Here is a 21,695-nt window from a genome sequence, read left to right as displayed (position 1 = left end):
AGCCTCTGAGAGGGAATATTCCACCCCTCTGGAGCAAGGAAATCAGGAATTTTGGATGCAGACAGTAAGTTTAAAAATATTTTAATAAGCTTTTCCAGAATTGCAGACGGGGAAGGGGAGGAAGAGGAGGGAATTACCGACAGTGCAAATACCGTGTGGAAAAAATGTATCCAACAAATCTGTGGGGTTTGTGTGTGTGTGGGGAATTTATAGCACGTTGAACCCTCTTGGAAGCCCAAGGATTTCCTGTTGGACTGGATTCCCAACTGCACAGAAGGCTTGGAAAATGAAAGCAAAGTTAGCAGATTTCCAGGATTTTCAATAGCTTTAGTAGTGCAATGACTTATCGAGTTACAGTGGCTGCAGTTTGAAACATGAACAAATATTGTATAAAACACCAGCATAAACAAAAGGCAAATTAGAATTAAATATTCTTAAAGTCTAGCTGAGCATTACATAGTGGATTATGGAATGTCAGGTCTCTTCTAAGTATCACCAAAAAAAAAAAAAAAAAAGGAAAGATAAAAAACAAAGCAACATTCCTGAAAATATACACAGTGCTGGATTTCACACACGAGCCTGAGACAATTCACTTGGAAACTTTCCTATGGATTTTTGGGAAGTATTTCCAACTTGCAACCGAGAACAAAGAGCATCAAAATGAAACTGAAAATAGGATTCTGCTTGTGTGGAACCGTCCTTGAGGTTCTGCTCACGACCAGAGGGGAGAGTTGACAGCAACCTCTGCCTCAGGCATTAATCACTGCATTCCTTAATTAACACAGGCCTCAATTAACGAGCCTCACCCAGAGGCTCTCCAGGAGCAGGGCTGGCAGGCAGAGCTGATCATTCCCCAGGGTTCTGCATCCACAGCCCATCCTCATCCCGAGGCTTGGCTCATTCCTGATCACAAAGTCCAAGGGAAGGTCAGTGGAGAAGAAACCAAATCAGCCCAAGCCCTCAGCACTGGGGTTTGGGTTGAAACATCCATTTCAAACCATTCAGTTCAACTGGAACCATAAAGAGCATAACCCTGCAGAGGAAATAACCAGTGAAGGATGAACAGCACACCTGTGAGGAGGAGGAGGAGGACACGGGGTCAGCAATGGTACAATTGAACAATTATCCCAGATTTGAACAGAGCAGAAGTGGAGCTGGGCTGAAGAAAACAACCAAACAAAACCAAAGTGAATTGGGATTTCAAACGTTCCTGATTGCTGGATGTAAGTCCTACACCCACAACTTCTCACTGGTGCTGCTGGCAGGGTGACATCACCCTCTTGCCATTTATTGATGAGGAATTTTTGGTTCTCACACTGCAATTAGCTCTCCCCAGCTCAATGTGAAATTCCTGCTCTCCCTTCTCCAGGTGAGCGTGTGCACCAGCAGAGAATGCCAGGATTTCCTAGGTTGGAAAAGACCTTTGAGCTCATCAGGGGCTCCCAGCGCAGCCTCCTGTGCTGCTCAGCAATTCCATCCAGCCCCAGCTGCATTTCCAGCCCTGCTGTGCTCCCTGGAACCCGGCAGGGCACAAACCAGGGCATGATGGAGCAGCTGAACCTGCAGAAGATTCAGCAAACTCCAGCATTTGGCTGCTGGGAGACTTCTCTGCGTTCCAAACAAAGGGAGAAAGAAAGCAAGGAAATGTGTGCAATGCAAGCAGCATGCTTAACAAAAATTGAAACATCATTATTTGCCATAAAACAAGAAAAAAAATAACACATTTCCAAAATCAAATGCCTCCTAACCATTCTTATGTTAATTATTTACCAGTTTCTGGGAAGAAAATTAACACGTTGGTGATTAATTTTTAACTCCATTGGTTTGGTTTGGTTTGGTTTGGGTTTTTTTTTGTTGGTTTTTTTTTTTAGAAAAGACTTCAGCAAAATAAAAGGAAGCTGACATTAGACTCAGGGTATCAACTCTCTCATAAAAGTTTACCAACTGTACAAGGTAAGAAAATTATACAAGCTTTTGTTTTAAGAAAGGACAGTTCAATCAAGACATAAGTACTGTAAAAATCTTTCAAAGGCTACAAAGAAATCTGGAAAAATACAGAATGTATTTCTTTAGCCCAGATAAAGAATATGGAAAGACATCATTGATGTCAACAATTTTACATAGACAAACCTGACCTGGTTTATTTATTTACCTTTTAAAACTTCTATATATAAAAATAGTTGTGCTCATAACTTTCAGGATTCATGAGGGTTCCTTAGTGATGGAGTGACATTTTCCTCTCTCCAGCAGGAGTGGAAGTCTCTGTGCCTGCTCTGTCTTGGCTTTTCCTGTTTTATTTTAACTTCCTGCAAAGCCCCAAATGCTTTGTTCACTTGTACACTGATTAAATGCTGTTTTATACATTAAATGCTGTATTAACACATTCTTTAATGTATTAGGCTGGGAATATTTTTGCAGCAACTCACTGCTTTGTTCCTTAAATATTTAAGAGCCTTTTTATCCCAGAACTGCAGCTGCCAGCTCTGAGAAATCCAATATTCTCCTGCTGCTTTTCAGCACTGAAGAAAACCAAATCATCGGATCTTTAGAGCCGACTAGAAGGTCTCAGGAAACAAAAAAAATCTCAGATTGTTTATGGAACTGGACTTTGGAAGGTAACCCATCAACCCTGAAAATTTTAGACACCCAGAATTTACTCCAAGGAACAAAATCAGCTCCCAGCACTCAGTCTTCCAGAGTTTCCAGCTCCTCCAGCTTCCCGTGGGAGTTGGTTTCCTGGAAGAACTCTGAAGCACCCGGGCTCTCCTTCCCATTGCTGTTCATTCTCCTTCTTTTCAGAGGCCTCTCGCTCTTCTCTTCCAGCTCAGGCTCGTTCCTGGGGGCTGAGTGAGCCCCTTTGGGGTCACTGGGGAGGGTTTCGGGCTCGTAGCCGTTGGTGTCCAGCTCTGGGTGAGGAGTTTTCTTCCCACTGCAAGGTCCATTGGCGTGCAGCCCCTCCAGCTTGGCCTCCTCCTTCCCTGGCACCTCCCCTGGGCCGTTGGCAGAGACACCTGGCAGGGAGAGAAACCCTTCAGCAAGGCCCAGCAGCACACACTGCCTGGGCTGCCTCAGGAAAGCACAGTCTGAGCTCAAATTCATTTAAAATCCAGGGGTTTTCTCCTCCTCACTGTGTGACTGATGTGCACACAACTGACAGAACCTATGGAAGTGCTTAAAAGGAACAGAGAATGTCCTGGAATCCCAGGACCCCAGGTGGGCTCTCCTCAGGAAAGCAGAATTTGAGCTCAAATTCCTTAAAAATCCAGTGTTTTCCTCCTTCTCCTCATTGTGTGACTGATGTGCACACAACTGACACAGGGAGTTCATGGAGTGCTTAAAAGGAAGAGAATGTCCTGGAATCCCAGGACCCCAGGTGGGTTCTTCTCACCTAGGTTAGTTCAGGAAAGCAGAATTTGAACTCAGAATTCATTAAAAATCCAGTATTTTTCTCCTTCTCCTCACTGAGTGACTGATGTGCACACAATTGACACAGGGAGTTCATGGAAGTGTTTAAGAGGAGCAGAGGATGTCCTGGAATCCCAGGACCCCAGGTGGGCTCTCTTCACCTGGGCTGGCTCAGGAAAGGAGAATTTCAACTCTGCTTTCAAATGGATTTATCTTCCTGACAAGGCCCCTGCCTAAATGCAAACATGGAGGGGGTTTTAAAAACCAGTCTGAACTTGAAATAGGCTGCTTGTCTGTGGGGGTGCCCACCTGGAGAAGAGGAGGCTTTGGGAGAGCTCAGAGCCATTTCCAGGGCCTAAAGGGGCTCCAGGAGAGTGACTTGGGACAAGGCACGGAGGGACAGGACACAGGGAATGGCCAGGGACGGATGGGACAGGGGGAGGGAGGAACAGGAGCAGCCTGGGAGGGCGGGGAGGGGCTGGGATGGAACTCCCAGAGGAGCAGTGGCTGCTCCATCCCTGCAGTGCCTGAGGCTGGCTGGGAGCAGCCCGGGGTGGGGATGGTGTCCCTGGCAGGGCAGGGATGGCTCTCCAGGGCCATGGGATGGGGATGGTGTCCCTGGCAGGGCAGGGATGGCTCCCCAGGGCCATGGGGTGGGGATGGTGTCCCTGGCAGGGCAGGGATGGCTCCCCAGGGCCATGGGATGGGGATGGTGTCCCTGGCAGGGCAGGGATGGCTCTCCAGGGCCATGGGGTGGGGATGGTGTCCCTGGCAGGGCAGGGATGGCTCTCCAGGGCCATGGGGTGGGGATGGTGTCCCTGGCAGGGCAGGGATGGGGGCTCTCCAGGGCCATGGGATGGGGATGGTGTCCCTGGCAGGGCAGGGATGGCTCCCCAGGGCCATGGGGTGGGGATGGTGTCCCTGGCAGGGCAGGGATGGGGGCTCTCCAGGGCCATGGGATGGGGATGGTGTCCCTGGCAGGGCAGGGATGGCTCTCCAGGGCCATGGGATGGGGATGGTGTCCCTGGCAGGGCAGGGATGGCTCCCCAGGGCCATGGGGTGGGGATGGTGTCCCTGGCAGGGCAGGGATGGCTCCCCAGGGCCATGGGATGGGGATGGTGTCCCTGGCAGGGCAGGGATGGGGGCTCTCCAGGGCCATGGGATGGGGATGGTGTCCCTGGCAGGGCAGGGATGGGGGCTCTCCAGGGCCATGGGATGGGGATGGTGTCCCTGGCAGGGCAGGGATGGCTCCCCAGGGCCATGGGGTGGGGATGGTGTCCCTGGCAGGGCAGGGATGGCTCCCCAGGCCCAGAGCAGCCCCGCCCCTCACCGTTGGGGGTGCTGCTGGAGGCGCTCTCGTCCCGCTCCGACTGGCTGGTGCTGCTGTTGGAGGCCGTGGGCGGCGGCGACGGGGCCCGGCTGGAGGCGGCGCTCTCGCTCTCGTCCAGCAGGCGGTCCATGTAATCCCTGCGGGACAGACAGACAGACACACAGCTGGGACAGGATCCATGGGATCCCTGCAGGACACACAGACACACAGAGGTGGGACAGATCCATGTAATCCCTGCGGGACAGACAGACAGACACCCACCCAGCTGGGACAGGCTGGAGATGCTCCTGCACACACTGCAGCTGTGGGAAGGTTTCCCATTGGCAGAGGGCAGGGAGGGCTGGGATTCTGGGAATTAGCAATTGCTCCCAGGATGGGATTCCCAAGCAGCTGTGGCTGCCCCTGGGTCCCTGGCAGTGCCCAAGGCCAGGATGGACACTGGGACTGGAGCACCTGGCAGTGTCCTCTGCCCCCATCCCTGCCCTGGATGGGCTCTGAGCTCCCTCCCAACCCAAACCATTCCATGATTCCAAAACCTTTATGTGCTCCCAAGGGGATCCCTCCAGGCACTAAACCTGAATTTGCTGAGCCACCAATACCAAACCATTCCAGTAAAAATAAATCCCATTTGTGCACAAAGCCCCCAAAGGAGTCAAGCTAACAGCAAGTGAAAAACTCCAGAGTCCCATCTGTGCCATTTATTCCAGAGCTCCAGTTCAGGGCAGGATGGAGATGGAAATAAAGGGAGATGGTGGATGAAACCCTTGGATGTGGTGGGAGGGATGGATTAACTCCAGAAACTTCTCCTGACACATAATTATCCTGGAATTCCACCCTGAATTCCCTGAATTTATCTGCAAAATCATTCAAGAGCAGACAAGTCCAGTCCTTAATGACACTGCTGCTGCACCCAACTGCAGGAAGAGACCCAAAAATGTCTCTTTTGGGGAAAAATGAAAAATAGGGGGAAATGGGGGGAAAAATGGAAAATAGGGGGAAATGGAAAATAGGGGGAAATGAAAAATAGGGGGGAAAAAACCCACCAAGAGATGGAAGGGAAGGGGGAGCCAGGCAGTCCCTGCCAGGTAAGAAACTCTCTGTAACACCCACAAAGTCCCTGATGGCACTCTGGGTGTCCCAGAGCCCTGAAATGTTTGGAGGGACAATAATATTCCAAAGAAGGATCAAGAGAGGAGCCAGGAAGAAATGAGGAATGAAAATAATAGTAAAAGAGCTTGGCAGGAGGCAGTGGAAAGAGTGGGAGAGGCAGATCAGAGCTTTGGAATGAAGGGCAGCAGAACAAGCTGGGAGCTCTGCTCACACATTCCCTCTTTCCTCAGCAAGGATGGGAATGGGAAAGCAGCTTTGGAGAGCCCAAAATCCCCTGGGATTTGTGTTGTGCTGGCCAGAACGATGGACAAACAATGCACCACAAATTCCACCTGGAAATGGGAATTCATGCTTTTGTAGAAAATATATTTAATTAAAACAAACATTTAAAAAAAACCCATTAACTTTTAAAAAGTAAACCAATCAAATCCTAACAGAACTCAAACTCAGATTGCTCCTCAGTGCAAAGTGTTTGCCTTGCCCCAAATCAATGTACTTTACACATTATTTATACACACTTAGGGCATTTTTTTACACTTTGGCTGTTTTCCTGCTGCAAATTAGGCTCTGAATCCCTGAATTTTCAGCTGAGAAGAAGACAAAACAAAGATTGAACCCCAAAGTGATGAAATCAGGCACATCTTACGTGACCCCAGGGTGCAGGTTGTATTTTTTCTTCCCAAAGCGGGTCTGCTGAGCGAAGAAATCGTAACGCTCCGACTTTTTCCACATGTAATAAAAGGCCACACACTCCCCCACCGAGCGGGTCCGCACCTGCAGCACGCACAAACAAGCCTGGCTCAACTTCTGCTCCAAAAAAATCAGCATTTCTAGCAAAAAAATGTGAAACTCCAACTCTAAGCTGCTTGGAAGAGGGGAAATTCTTGGGGTAAAATTTCAAAATTGAGAGGGAACTTCAGGGTGTTGTAAAAATATTGGAGAGAAGGAAAGGAAAGGGAAAGGGAAAAGGAGAGGGAGAAGGGAAAAGGAAAGGGAAGAGAAAGGAAAAGGGAAAAGGGAAAAGGGAAAAGGGAAGGGAAAGGAAAAGGAAAAGGAAAAGGGAAGGGAAGGGAAGGGAAGGGAAGGGAAGGGAAGGGAAGGGAAGGGAAGGGAAGGGAAGGGAAGGGAAGGGAAGGGAAGGGAAGGGAAGGGAAGGGAAGGGAAGGGAAGGGAAGGGAAGGGAAGGGAAGGGAAGGGAAGGGAAGGAAAGGAAAGGAAAGGAAAGGAAAGGAAAGGAAAGGAAAGGAAAGGAAAGGAAAGGAAAGGAAAGGAAAGGAAAGGAAAGGAAAGGAAAGGAAAGGAAAGGAAAGGAAAGGAAAGGAAAGGAAAGGAAAGGAAAGGAAAGGAAAGGAAAGGAAAGGAAAGGAAAGGAAAGGAAAGGAAAGGAAAGGAAAGGAAAGGAAAGGAAAGGAAAGGAAAGGAAAGGAAAGGAAAGGAAAGGGGAAAGGAGGAAGAGTGGAGGACAGGAAGAAAGAAAGAGAGGAATAAAGAGAGAAAGAGAGAGTGAGAGAGAGAGAAAGAAAGAGAGAAAGAGAGAAAGAGAAAGAAAGAAAGAAAGAAAGAAAGAAAGAAAGAAAGAAAGAAAGAAAGAAAGAAAGAAAGAAAGAAAGAAAGAAAGAAAGAAAGAAAGAAAGAAAGAAAGAAAGAAAGAAAGAAAGAAAGAAAGAAAGAAAGAAAGAAAGAAAGAGAAAAAGAAAGAAAGAAAGAGAGAAAGAGAGAAAGAGAGAAAGAGAGAAAGAGAGAAAGAGAGAAAGAGAGAAAGAGAGAAAGAAAGAAAGAAAGAAAGAAAGAAAGAAAGAAAGAAAGAAAGAAAGAAAGAAAGAAAGAAAGAAAGAAAGAAAGAAAGAAAGCAAGCAGCTCCTCCCACAGGAATTTTGCACTTCCAGTTACAAATTCTGGGCTTTGAGAAACCAATTTGGATGTCAATATTGGGAAAAAATTGAGGAGGAAAAAATTCCTGCCTGGATCCATCCCTGGAAGGGTCCAAGGCCAGGCTGGAGCAAGCTGGGATACTGGAAGTGTCCCTGCCCATAAGATTTTTTAAGCCATTTCCAACCCAAACCATTCCAGGGTTCTGATTCAACAGCAAAAATGAAATAATTTAGTCCATTTCTTTATGAAGGACAAAATTTATTCATAATTACTTTGTTTTAAATGTAAAAAGTGAGAATTGCACCTCAAGTTTACCTTATTTGCCTGAATCACGTGGAAATCCTTGCCATAGACTTTCAGCCCTTGCTCAAAGTTCCTGCACTCCTCTTCTGTCCAAACAGACAATTCTTCTACAGCAAAATCAAAAATAAAAGCAATAAAGAAAATAGTTAATTAAATAAGCCACTAAAAGGCAACTGAAGTGACAGAAAAGATCTGGGTCCTTTCTCCAGCTGCTGATTCCATAGGAACCAGCCCAGGAATTTCACTTTTTGTTAAAAAATGGGAATTCTGCCTTGGAAGGACCAGACTGGGAAGTGGGAGGAGCTGGTTTGTAGGGACTCTATAAATAAAATCTGATCTGGCCTCATTGATCCTTTGGGTCACCAGTAAATCAAATGGTGGGAGAGCAAAATAATCTCATTTATTGGATCCTTCCTGCCCTGTGATGTGCCCATGGAAAGCTTTGGAAGCTGAGCTCCCCCAGTTTGCTGTGCCTGACTGCAGCGTTTGTAATGTTATTTTTGTAAAATAAAAGGTTTATTTGCTCCTTTGTTTAGGATTATTTCATTTTATGTGTCAGGGTTTTTAATGCTACATTCTGTAAAATAAAAAATTAATTTGCTCCTTTAGTTAGAATTAACTCATGTATCGGGATTTGTAATGTTATACTTTGCAAAATAAAGGGTTTATTTGCTCCTTTATTTAGGATTATTTCATTTCACATATTAGGGTTTTTAACCTTATACTTTGTAAAATAAAAAGTAAATTTGCTCCTTTATTTAGGATTATTTAATTTTATGTATTAGGGTTTTAAATGCTACACTTTGTAAAATAAAAAATTAGTTTTCTCCTTTATTTAAAATTAGTTTAGTTTATATATCAGGGTTTTAATGCTACACTCTGTAAAATAAAAAATTAAATTTCTCCTTTATTTAGAATTAACTCATTTATAACATTTAATGTTATACTTCATAAAATAAAAGGTTCATTTGCTTCTTTATGGAGAATTATTTAATTTTATGTATCAGGGTTTTTAGCTCTACTCTGTAAAATAAAAAATTAATTTTCTCCTTTATTTAGAATTAACTCATTTTATGTATGGTTTGTAATGTTATACTTTGTAAAAGAAGAGGTTTATTTGCTCCTTTATTTAGGATTATTTCATTTTACATATCAGGGGTTTTAATGCTACACTCTGTAAAATAAAAACTTCATTTGCTCCTTTATTTAAAATTAATTCATTTTATGTATCAGGGTTTCCAATGCGACACTCTGTAAAATAAAAAATCAATTTGCTCCTTTATTTAAAATTAATTCATTTTATGTATCAGGGTTTCCAATGCGACACTCTGTAAAATAAAAATATAATTTACTCCTTTATTTAGAATTAATTCATTTTACATAGCAGGATTTGTAATGTTATTATTGTAAGATAAAAGGTTTATTTGCTCCTTTATTTAGAATTATTTCATGTCTCATGTTTGTTGCATCCACTTTGATGACTGAAAGGTCTAGAAGGGCACAATAAAATACCTAAAAAATACCCAGGTGAGTTGTCAAGAAGTAATTTTCAATCTGAAGTTGGGGCTGAAATCCCAGACATTTGTATCAAATATGGCCAGGAAGGGAATTTCCACATCTGCTAATTCCATTCTCCCAGAGAACAAGGAGAGATGCACTTAAATGAAGATTAAACCAATGGAAATCAATGGGAATTGAGGAACAGAAACTCACCTCTGGCTGCTTTGACATTGAACCTCAGCCTCCTTAAGGACTCCTCCGTGTCAAAATTGCACTTCACCAGCTCATAGAGGGCCTGCAGGGAGGAAAATGCACAGTGACCCTGCAGAGCCACCCAGACCCTGCTGGGCCAGCAGCACGCCCAGAAACCCCTGACACCTCTGAAGATTAAAAATAAACCCTTGGAATCAACACAGCGTAATCTAAGATGTATTTACTGAGGTTACACTTCCAAATCTCTATTTACAGAAGCAAGAAAATGCCCAAGCAGAGCACTGCAACTTTTTCATCCACTACACACATTTGTAAAACTGATGGAAGGGTTTTTCTGAAGCTTTTTCATCTACTACACACATTAGCAAAATTGATGGAGGGTTTTTTTTGAAGCTTTTTCACCAACTACATACATTTGTAAAATTGATGGAGGGTTTTTTTTGAAGCTTTTTCATCCACTACACACATTTGTAAAATTGATGTGTAGGGGTTTTTTGGGTATGAAGAAAAAAAATTAAGTGAACATTCATAGAGAATTTAATGATTGAAACATTCATAGAGAATTTAAGGATTGATAAAACCTGAGAGAATTAACTCATACAGATTCATATATATATACATTTTATTTATTTTCTATTATATATTTATTTTACATAAATCAACATTAAGCTCAAGTTAACAGTTTAACATTCTCTGAGAGGTAAAATCCTCATAAATTTCGATGTCCGCAAGGAACAATAAAACTTCAAACCCAATTTTACCTCTTGGGAGTAAAGTGAAATAAAAAGATGATTAATTCTAGAAAATAAACTGCATATTTATTTTTTATACCTGCTCATTGTCTTTAATGTGGGAGCCCTCAGGAATTGCATCCAGGCCCTTCTCCTCTCCCGTGCGCCTCGAGGCCTCGTTGAGGAATTCTATGACTTTGTCCTCTGGTAAAAAGTCAGGGTTCCAGAGCAGCTGGTCATCATTTTCATACACTGGAAAAACCCCAGGAAGAGCACAAGAAAATGAAATCATTATAATAAAATTAAATAATTATAAAGGCAATTATTGATCAGCCTTGGGGGATCATGGGGGCACCATTAATCTGGAAATCAATAAAACCTCATGGATGCAGAGATCCAAATGACCTGGGGTTTGGTCTTGGGGTTTGACTTTGCTTTCAAATCCTGGCATGATCTGGGTTCTGGATTTTAGAACTCATCCTGCAGCTCCAGAATTTTAATCTCCACCTTTTCCAGAGCTTTCACAGGAGTTTGAGGGCAGGGAAGCCACAGTAAACCGAATTTAATGGAGAAATGTGGGCCAAGTGAGATATACCCTGATTATTTTGGAAGAGTTTTATTTTGGAAGAGCCAAGCTTGGACTGCAGCAGAATAAAGTGAAATTCTGGCTATTAAAGTAGGAAAATATCCAGAGCTTGGCTGTGGACTCCAACAACCTGAGGAAGAGCAGCAAGGAAGGAATTTGAGCACTGATTCCAAAAGGAAAGCTTGGGAGAGCACAGCCAGCTCAGGGAGGGAGGTGTGGGGCAGCTCAGGGGGTTCAGAGATCAATCTCTACTTGGAAAAAGTATTTTATAATGGAAATAAATACAAATAAACTCCCAAAAGTGGTAAAGAAATTATTAAATGGCTTGTAAAGAAAGCAGCTTCACTTCCCCCAGGACACACTTTGGGAACAGTTCCCAGGAGTTTTTGGGGTTTTTGTTCCAGAGGTTCCCACTCAGCTGATGTTTGGCTGCTCGCTCAAGAAAAATAAAGAGTTCTAGGAACCCTCAGAGAATCCTGGAATGGTTTGGGTTGGAAGGGACCTTAAAAAGCATCCAATTCCATGGATTCCCCTGGGAGGAGGGAGCTCCACTGTGCCAGGTGCTCCAAGCCCTGTCCAGCCTGGCCTGGGATCCCCAGGGATCCAGGGAATGCAAACCTCCCTGGCATTGAGATAACTGAGCACCAACTTGGGTTCTGGGAGGGCTCCAGGCTTTGTGCTGGTTCCTTAAAAACTAAATTCTACAAAGCTACAAAGAAATCCATTCTCATTGACCTGCAGTGGGAGCAAACCCTTAGCAATGGGCTGAATGAGCAGGAAAATTTCCTTTTTCTGCTCCCAGCTGGGTTCAAACTGGATCTGCCTTTCCCGACAGCATCCAGCCAAAGCCTCTGCTTGGGATGAGGGGAAAAATTGCTGGGGAAAAAAATCCACAAGAGCAGAACTTCTTCTTCCTGATTGAAGAGGTACAAAATGTGAAAAGCAAAGCTGCTGGTACCATTTTGCCCTTTTTACTGTGATAATCCAGTTCCAGCAGTGCAATTTCTCCATTAGCTGTTTCATTTCACACAAAAGAAATCCAGAAGTGAAGAGGCTGCAGCTTGTGTGGATCACTAAATCAGAATCCAAGGGTTCAAGAGGCAGCAGGCCAAGAATAAATCCTTCTTTTCCTCTTCCTCCAGCTCTGCTGAGCACAGGATGAGCTCTAACGTGATGACGGTGGCTCTAATTGTCACTCATTTATTAAGACACATGACATCAATCCAGTCTTTTCCTTCTGCTAATCACTGATCCCAAGCAGCAATAAATGGTCAAATCTCACCTTTTTCAGTCTCTTTGTATTTGCAGGTGCCAGCTGGAATTTCAGCTTGGAACATAGAGCCCACCATGATTTCCTGAGTGGAATAAAAAGAAAAGGTGAAGCCCCCCTGAGATTTTTTGTTAGCAAACAGGAGCATGTCCACATCTTTTTTCCTCCCTTCTTGAAACTTTCATTGTTTAAAATCTAAAAATGCAATTAACAGGTTTCAAAATTGAAGGCAGCTATATGGAAATGGATTTTTGACTGCTTGGGGAGGATTTAAAGACTTCTCATTACCAAAACTCTGCTATTTATGGGGAAAATCTGCAGAGGATTTAGGTGCTCCACAGAGCTCAGAGTTCCCCAGTAACAGGTTAATTAATTATTCATGAAATGTGGGCTGAATATTTACCTTTTTCCAGTCTTCTGAGGGAATATAATCTTCATCTTCTTCAGATTCCTCCTCTATTTCACTATCTGCAAGGAATTTCACAGACATCTGAGCCCAGAGCAGCAGGGCTGGCAGAGCCAGCAGCCCCAGCCCTGCTCCCTGCCTCCCTCCTTATCTCAGGGACACTTTTGGGGACAGCACTCCTGGCTCTGCAGTGACAAGATTAAAAAATGACCCACCCAGATTTGGATTAAGATACAAGCCAGGCTCTGAGAAATTGAGAAGATATAAATAAAAACATCCCTAAATTTTGTTACTAAATTCACGTTTCTTTTCCCTTGGCTTTGAAGGATCCCCATCCAAGTTTATTTTGAATTTGTGGGAATATTTTTGTGGGTTTCAAGCCCTTTTCCATCAGCTCCTGGCTTAGTTGCTGCTGGTTTTTTTTCAGATAGATCTCAGCAGAAGGTGGGAGAAATCTGGGAGTGTTTCCTCCTGGGATGCCCAGCAGCACTTCCAGGAGATTATTTGGGATAAGGACTGGCAGGGATGTTAAGCTCTTTGTGGTATAGGCCAGCTGCCTTTCCCAAGGTGCTGGTTTCTGTACAGGATGGGATACAGCAGCATTAAAATTATCTAGACATTAAAAGACATTTTATAGACAGCTAAAAGCTGTGGAAACCCCCAAACCTAATGCAATACACTGGAATTAAGTTAATTCTGTGCTTAAAAACAGGAATTTATTGAAGATATTTGCAATCCTCTGCACAGCTACATACTTGGCAATTCTTCATTTAAATTTAAAGGTTCCTTGGCAATTTTGGATTTAAACAAACCACAAAATAATAATTGCATTTCTAACTAATAATTATCAAGTGTAAGGTATGGTGAGGAATCTTTTATTTGTTCAAACACAGAACAGAAGGAATTCAAATAGCAACAGCCACTTTTATGGAAAAAAAGATGAAATATCTGCTGTCCCAAGCAGCCCAAGAGGGTCAGATCCCATCAGGGGAGATTCCAGGGAAATCAGAGTTCAGGGGATGCAAAATCCATTTGTAAACAAAATAAGTATGAAAATGATCAGCTCAGTGCTGGCAAAACTGGAATTCTTGAAGTAAATTTTCTTCTTAGTGACCTCCCCCTTCCACTATTTCAGGGTTAGCAATTCTTGGCCTTTCCCAGATTTTATTGCTTTTCTGTTTCTTTGTTTTATTTGTAGGAAATCTTTGTTTTATTTGTAGGAAATTTCAGTTGATTCTTCCCTTCAGGTGGACTCTGAGCTCCTCTGGATGAGAACAGAGCCCAGGCTTTGGCAAATAACCAGAGCACACCAATTAATTTTAACCTGTAAAATGTCAAATTTCAATGATTCAATTTCCCAAATCTTTCTTGTAAAATCAGAGATTATTTCCTGTCCTTCCACAGAGCCAGCAGTGCACCTTCAGCCCTCAGCTAAAACCACGACTTCCCTTCTTTGTTTTGAGCATGATTCTCATGCACAGCAGTGCCACGAAGAGGAAAACCCAATATTTTTAGGGCTCAAAATGCCTTTCTGGCACAGGATACTGGGATTTGGGGGCTGATGAAACTGGACTTACTGGTATCAAAATATTTACAGCGCCGAGGGCGAATGATCTCCTGGGGGTCCTGAGAGGCCACAGATGGGGCTGGGTCATCGTTGGAGGACTGGGTCTCATCCTCCTGCCCTGACGAGTCCTTGATGGTCTCCTCCTGCCACAACAGCAAACCAGAATCAATGAGGGACAAAATCAGCAGCACCTCACTCATCCCTGGCAGAAAAATCTGGTTTTGGCAATGTTTTATTACTAGATTAACCCCAAATCACTTTTATTTGTGGCATGTCCAGGCTGAGGCACCACAAATGTAACTTCTTATCGTGTGAAACACATTTTGAAGTTGTTTTTTAAGTAGATAAAACTTAAATCTTTGCTTTTTTTAAATTCACATGGTTTATATTGAATTTCATTTCAATGACATTTTACTTTGGTCTCCAAAATAATTTCTCATGAATTTTCAATAAAAAAGGGAGAGGTTTAGATGGAAATAGTACCTGCCATAAAAGTCCAAGTTAATTGGGTGGTTCAACCCCACAGGAAGAACAGGCTTGGCTCAGTACATTGACACAAGATCAAAAATAAGAATAAATTCCTTAATTAGAATAAATTCCTTTATTAGTAACATTTTAATGCGTGAACATACTCTGAGGTTGTTTTTAAGCAGATCAATAGAACAGCCAGACTGTCACAAATCTGAAATATGGACCCAAATGAAATGTGAATCTTTGCTTTTTTTAAATCCTCGTGGTTTTTATTGAATTTAATTTCAATGAAATTTTACTTTGCTCTTTAAAATCCTTTCTCATGAATTTTCAATAAAAAAAGTGAGGGATTTAGATGGAAATGGTACCTGCCATAAAAATCCATGTGAATTGAGTGGTTCAACCCCACAGGAAGCACAGGGTTGGCTCAGTACATTAAGCCAAAATCCAAATAAATTCCTTTATTTGCAGACAAACCACCACAACTACAGGAATTATTACAAGCAGAGAAAATGAAAACTATAAATATTGTTTTAAAATTATATTTTGGTGCTCCCAAGCCTGCTGCTGTACATGTGGTGCTCTGTGCTGGCCACCCAGGGGCCGTGAGGAGCACCATGGCCAGCACACAGAGCCGTGCACTCCAGCAGAGCCCTGTCACATGTGCAGCTCAGAGCAGATTAAAAATAGCAGCCAGGGAGGGAAATGGGCTGGGAGAGCTGAGAGGAGAGAGCTCAGTGATCCCACAGTGCTCCACCCCCACAGCCTGCAGCGCCCCGAGCTCAGAGCCTGCACAGCCAGGGAGCAAACACAGCTGGCACGGGCTGGGGGGGCTGGGGGGGCTGGGATGGGATGGACTGGGATGGGATGGACTGGGATGGACTGTGGGGGCTAGGATGGGATGGACTGGGGGGGCTGGGATGGGATGGACTGGGATGGGATGGGATGGACTGGGATGGACTGGGGGGGCTAGGATGGGATGGACTGGGGGGGCTGGGATGGGCTGGGGGGCCTGGGATGGGATGGACTGGGATGGCTGGGATGGGATGGGATGGGATGGGATGGGATGGGATGGGATGGGATGGGATGGGATGGGATGGGATGGGATGGGATGGGATGGGATGGGATGGACTGGGGGGGCTGGGATGGGATGGACTGGGGGGGCTGGGATGGGATGGGATGGACTGGGATGGGATGGACTGGGGGGCCTGGGATGGACCTGATCCTAGGGCTGGGATGGACTGGGAGGGCTGCTCCCAGGGCTAGGATGGACTGGAATGGGCTGGGATGGACTGGGATGGACTGGTGTAAACTGGGCTGGGACTGGGGGTGTCTGCTCCCAGTGCAGGGCTGGGATGTGCTGGGCTGAAGTGACGTGAACTGGGATGGACTGGGAGGGCCTGATCCCAGTGCTGGGCTGAACTGGGATGGGATGGGATGGGCTGAACTGGTGTGAACTGGCTGGAAGTGGGGGATCCTTGCTCCCAGTGCAGGGCTGAACTGGTGTGAGCTGGGCAGTGCTGCTGAGGGCAGAGTGCCAGCCCTGCGCTGTCCCTGTGGAGAGGGGCCCTGCAGAGGACAGGACAGGGGTGGCTCCTGTGTGGGACACAGGGACAGCACAGGCAGGGCCCTCCTTCCATCAGCTGCTGGGAGCCCTGAGGACGGCCAGGATGGCATTTGTGCCAGCAGGGACTGAGCACTGAGGGCACAGCAGCGAGTGACCCTGCAGGAGCAGCACCAAGCTCAGCCAAATGAACATCTGAGCCTTAGTTTGACTCTGCACAGGGCGACTGAGGTTGGAGAAGCCCTCCAGGATCACCCAGCCCAAGCTGGGACCCATCCCCACCCTGCCACCAGCCCAGAGTGTCACATCCAGGGGTTCCCTGGACACTCCAGCCCCTTGCAAAGCCTGACCATCCTTTCCATGAGGAAATTCTCCTGAGAGAATTTTCCCTGACAGAATTCTCCCTGCAGCCTTCATGTTACATAAGTTTCTCCCCCTTCCCTGAACCTTTCCTAATCCAATCCCACTCTGGATCTTCCTTTTGAACTGTTCAGCCCCCACAAAGAACAATCCTCTCCAGCACCTGTCAAGGCAGCTTGTAAATCCCAGCAACTTCAGCTCCTGACTCAGATGTACCATTCCTCATCCCTGGGTGCCATTCCAGGGTTCTCAAATAGGTGAAGGTACCAAAACCCCAGAATGGCTCTCTTTTAAGGCCACACTAGGAAACGAAACCTCCTCTAAGGCCTCAGCTTTTGTGTCACTGAAAATTCCAAGGGGTATCTTAATGAAATACAGGATGCAGCAGCTGTACCCGTGACAGGACTCTACATTCCAAGTAGAAAAATCTCTTTTTTAAAATCAGAAAAATATTTGAAGAGAACACAGAAAAAGAGTTTGAAAATGCTAAGCTCAAAACGAAACATTTGGCAAAGATACTTGAAGCATTAGGGTGAGTTAATTCAAGTACAACCAGGCTGGAAAAACACAATTTAAAAGGCTCAGGCTGGAAAACCTGCAGGATTTCCAAGAGCCAGAGCCACATTTAATCCAGCAGTTTGTGCAGTTTCAATAATCAGCTTTTCTACTCCAAGCGAGTGTTCAGCTGTATCCCTAAAGGTGTCTGCAGGCATTTAAAATGTCAGTGCTGAGGCTGAAGGACAATTCCCATCCCTCACATGATGCTGCATCCAGGGACTTTCAATTGCCTCTGCTAGGGATGAGAGAGATGGAATTAAGAGCAATTAAGAGAAATACAGATGGGTAATTAAGAGTAAACCTTATTAGTAAAGCAAGGTTTATGAAATCAACTCTATTACAAATTAGCTCTGCCATGACCTGGGACACTGAGTAGTGCGGGTATGCAAATTACAAATTTACATATGCAAACGAGCACCCATTTACCTTGTTTTCCCCACTGCAGCCGCTGTTGTCATCGTTATCGACATCATCATCGTCTTCTCCCTCCTCCTCCTCCTCTTCTTCCTCCTCCTCCTCCTCCTCCTCCTGCAGGGGCACGGTGCCATCGTAGCCGTAGCGGCTCAGCAGCTCCTGGATGGGCATGTCACTCTCCTGGGAACCCCAAGAGACACTGGGATTAACTGGGATACCCCACAGGAACTGCTCCATGGCACCAGAATGGCACTCACACCCACAATGGCCACTATGGACTGGCAAAATCAACAGGAAGTTTGGGCTCCTAAGGAAAATGGGGGGTTTCTGTGTGGGATCACTTATTTCCCAATCCTTAATTTATTTCCAGCAGACCTCCCACCTCAACACAATGGGCATGTCACTCTCCTGAGCAAAATTCAACCAAAGCCTGGGAATTAACAGGGATATTTTTCACAGGAATTGCTCTGCAGCATCAAGGTTCTCACCAAAGCACAGGGATCAGAATGGTCACTAGAACTACACCCAGATTGGTCACTATGGACTGGCAAAACTGGAATTTTGGGCTCTTAAGGAAAATGTGGGAGGCTTTTTCTGCAGGATAATTTATTTCCTAAGCCCTGACTTATTTGCAGCAGACCTCCCACCCCAACAGGATCTCCTGGATGGACATGTCACTTTCCTGGGAAAATCCCAACAAAAACTGGGAATTAACAGGGATATCCCACAGGAATTGCTCTGCAGCATCAAGATTCTCACCAATCACTAACACCCACACCAAGAATGGCCATCCCAAAAGGAATTCCTTTTGGAATGGACTGGCAAAATTGGAAGTTTGGGCTCCTGATAAAAATGTGGGGGTTTTGTGGATATTTCTGGGATATTTCCACAGGGATTAACTGGGATATTTCCTTGATGGATTGATAAAATAGGAAGATTGGGCTCTTAAGGAAAATGAGGGGTTTCTGTGTGGGATTATTTATTTCCCAATCCTTGGTTTATTTCTAGCAGACCTCCCACCCCAACAGGATTTCCTGGATGGGCATGTCACTTTCCTGGGAAAATCCCAACAAAAACTGGGAATTAACAGGGATATCCCACAGGAATTGCTCTGCAGCATCAAGATTCTCACCAAACTACAGGAATCACTAACACCCACACCAAGGATGGCCATCCCAAAAGGAATTCCTTCCCCAGCTGGAAACAAACCTGCTAAACCTTAAAAAAATTTATTTAAACATCATGAAAAAGCTGGTCTTCTCTGAGGAGACATTTCAATTTGTACTGTCAGGTCTCAAACTAATTCAAGTACAACAAAGGCTCCCAAACTCTCACCTTTATTAATAAAAAATACTAATACATACTACTAATAAATACTTTTAATTAAATTTTGTTAATAAATAGTATTAGTAAAAATTGCTGGCTCTGCTAATTAATTTCTTTATTACTTTTAATCCTTAGTGTCCAGCCTCTCTCCCTAAGTGAGATTTTTCAGAGCAGAAATTTTGAGGAATCATTTAAAAATTCTCTCTCAAAGCATCAAATCCTTTGTTTATTATTTGGAATTGTGTGCTTGCTCTAAATAGTTTTTTCCTAGTATCTAATGCACATGTTGGCTGATAATCAGATATTTTTAGTTATTGGCTGACCTTAGACTTCCTATCCTAAGGGCCTGCACTGATCTAATTTCTGGAAACATCCCAATAATCCTAATGACAAAGTGGAGCTGGTTGTGCTCTGTAAAAACAAGAGTGACAGGGCTTATCAGCACTTCTTATCTGCATTATTTTATTTTATTTTATTTTATTTTATTTTATTTTATTTTATTTTATTTTATTTTATTTTATTTTATTTTATTTTATTTTATTTTATTGAACTGAGCCATTCTAGATCTTATTCCCCTACTCTCTGGTTGAGCTTTACACCCAGCCATACAATTAAATGGTTTTTGGTCCCCACAGTGTCACTTGATGGGGAATAAATATTTTACTGACACAGATAACATGAAAGGCCTGTGCTCTTAATTAAATCTGGCAGCAGAGCCAGCAGAAAAATCATACTGGAATCATCCAAATGTTCTCCAGGACATTTTGGAAAGGAATATCCTGGCTTTAAGCACTCCCATCCCCACAGAGCTGAGAATTAGAAATGAAAAAATGGAATTTGCATTTTTTTTTGGGAATTATGGAACAGGGATATCACTGACCCTGTGTTACCCAGCAAAGGGGGTTTGTATTTATAATGTTTTTCTGTATTTATAATGTTTTCTCAGGTTAAGCCTCTTAACTTCAAATGTCCATTGCAATTCCAAGAGCTCCAGGGACCAGCAATTCCCCAAGAGAAAACAAAAACTGGGATTTCTTCATCGCTTCAGGGTATTGCAAAATGGAAAAGGTGAAAAAAATGAATGTATTTATTTATTATTTACCCACAGCTAGAGGCAACCACTGGCTATGAGGGGATAAACTGAAGGGCTGTAATGTGGTGAGAGAGTTACATGAAATATGAAGGGAAAAAAGCCAATTTTCAGTTTAAACCCCACATGAGAGACATGTGGAGCTCCACTTCTCATTTAATCTACATGAAGCACATTTGGATTCGCCAACTATTTATTTATCTTTATGTTTTCCATTTAGTATCAACCTGGAAATTAGCAGATTAAAAAAAAAGATAATTTCCACTGGAAATATAGATTAAATGGAGTAAATTAATTTCAAGTCCTATTGGCAGAATCACTTAAGCTAAATAGGATTTGTACATCAAATATTCATTAGTGAATCATTAATGATCTGTTCTGGGGGCCAACAAGGCCACAGACAGGATCTAAATTACTCTGCTTTTATAATGAACCCACTTGGTAATTTAAGAATATTATTCCTGCCTGAGAAATAATTGAAGACAATACAGAAGTGACAGCAGAACCAGGAAGAAATTAGCATTTACACTGGAAATATTGATTAAATGCACCAAATTAATTTAAAGTGCTATTGGCATAATCATTCATGCTTAAATAGGGTTTGGACATCATTTCCTCTGCATCTTCCTTTAAATGAGGCTATTCCTAAGTGCTCCACTAGTTGACAGATATCTGTATCAAAATGCACAAGAAATGTGAATTATGAGAGGTTTTGTTTTAAAATAAGAACCTACAAGCACTACTCTGGTGCAGCTGGAATACACAAGTTTAGTCAGATGATATTTTAATTTATATTAGTTCCAAAATTCATATCCTATAGATGCAAAAAACAACTAACCAAGCACATTATAAATATTTATGTACCATTTATTTCCCCCAATTCTTGGTAAATTTATTCAGCCTTTCCCTCTCTTTATTATTTATTTATTAATTTTTAAAAATTCCTGCATGTTTTGTGGGTGTGGTTTGGGATCTGTTCCAGATTGCAAGGCAAGATGTATTGTGTATGTCAGTTGTCTTTTGTCAAGTGGCAAGTTTGCCTTATCTCTCTGAGTGACCACAATCACTCCTCCCTAAGGGGAGATATCTGCTGATAACAGCTACTGAATGTCACTGCATGGCTGATAAGAGCTACAGCATCTCACTGGGAGATGTGAGCCCAGAGGGAGGAGCCAAGCATTCCTGCCTGGATATAATCTGGAGATCCTGGAACACCAGCCAAGCATTCCTGCCTGGATATAATCTGGAGATCCTGGAACACCAGCCAAGCATTCCTACCTGGATATAATCTGGAGATTCTGGAACACCACCCAAACATTCCTGCCTGGATATAATCTGGAGATCCTGGAACACCAGCCAAGCATTCCTGCCTGGATATAATCTGGAGATTCTGGAAACACCAGCCAAGCATTCCTGCCTGGATATAATCTGGAGATCCTGGAACACCAGCCAAGCATTCCTGCCTGGATATAATCTGGAGATTCTGGAAACACCAGCCAAGCATTCCTGCCTGGATACAATCTGGAGATTCTGGAAACACCAGCCAAGCATTCCTGCCTGGATACAATCTGGAGATTCTGGAACACCAGCCAAGCATTCCTGCCTGGATACAATCTGGA

The 21,695-nt window shown here is 43.9% G+C and overlaps 1 protein-coding gene across 4 annotated transcripts in view; it reads right to left on the bottom strand.

Annotated features, from left to right (window-relative positions):
• Positions 1-65: 65 nt before the first annotated feature.
• Positions 66-21,695, bottom strand: part of MIER1 (MIER1 transcriptional regulator) — a 36,264-nt gene continuing 14,634 nt past the window's right edge. For 3 of the 4 annotated variants that reach the window (XM_063166296.1, XM_063166294.1, XM_063166297.1), the window contains 10 exons: positions 17,673-17,840; positions 14,304-14,436; positions 12,724-12,788; positions 12,333-12,405; positions 10,565-10,716; positions 9,734-9,815; positions 8,033-8,127; positions 6,492-6,619; positions 4,736-4,872; positions 66-3,011 (listed from right to left, as the gene is read on the bottom strand). In XM_063166296.1, the coding sequence (XP_063022366.1) occupies positions 2,686-3,011; positions 4,736-4,872; positions 6,492-6,619; positions 8,033-8,127; positions 9,734-9,815; positions 10,565-10,716; positions 12,333-12,405; positions 12,724-12,788; positions 14,304-14,436; positions 17,673-17,840 (1,359 nt within the window). In that variant the 3' untranslated portion in view covers positions 66-2,685. The remainder of the gene's footprint in view (positions 3,012-4,735; positions 4,873-6,491; positions 6,620-8,032; positions 8,128-9,733; positions 9,816-10,564; positions 10,717-12,332; positions 12,406-12,723; positions 12,789-14,303; positions 14,437-17,672; positions 17,841-21,695) is intronic. The other variant, XM_063166295.1, reaches the window with a different exon arrangement.

This window comes from Melospiza melodia, chromosome 11, assembly GCF_035770615.1.
Source record: "Melospiza melodia melodia isolate bMelMel2 chromosome 11, bMelMel2.pri, whole genome shotgun sequence".
Taxonomy (NCBI): Eukaryota; Metazoa; Chordata; class Aves; order Passeriformes; family Passerellidae; genus Melospiza; species Melospiza melodia.
This window is presented reverse-complemented; position numbering and strand designations above follow the sequence as displayed.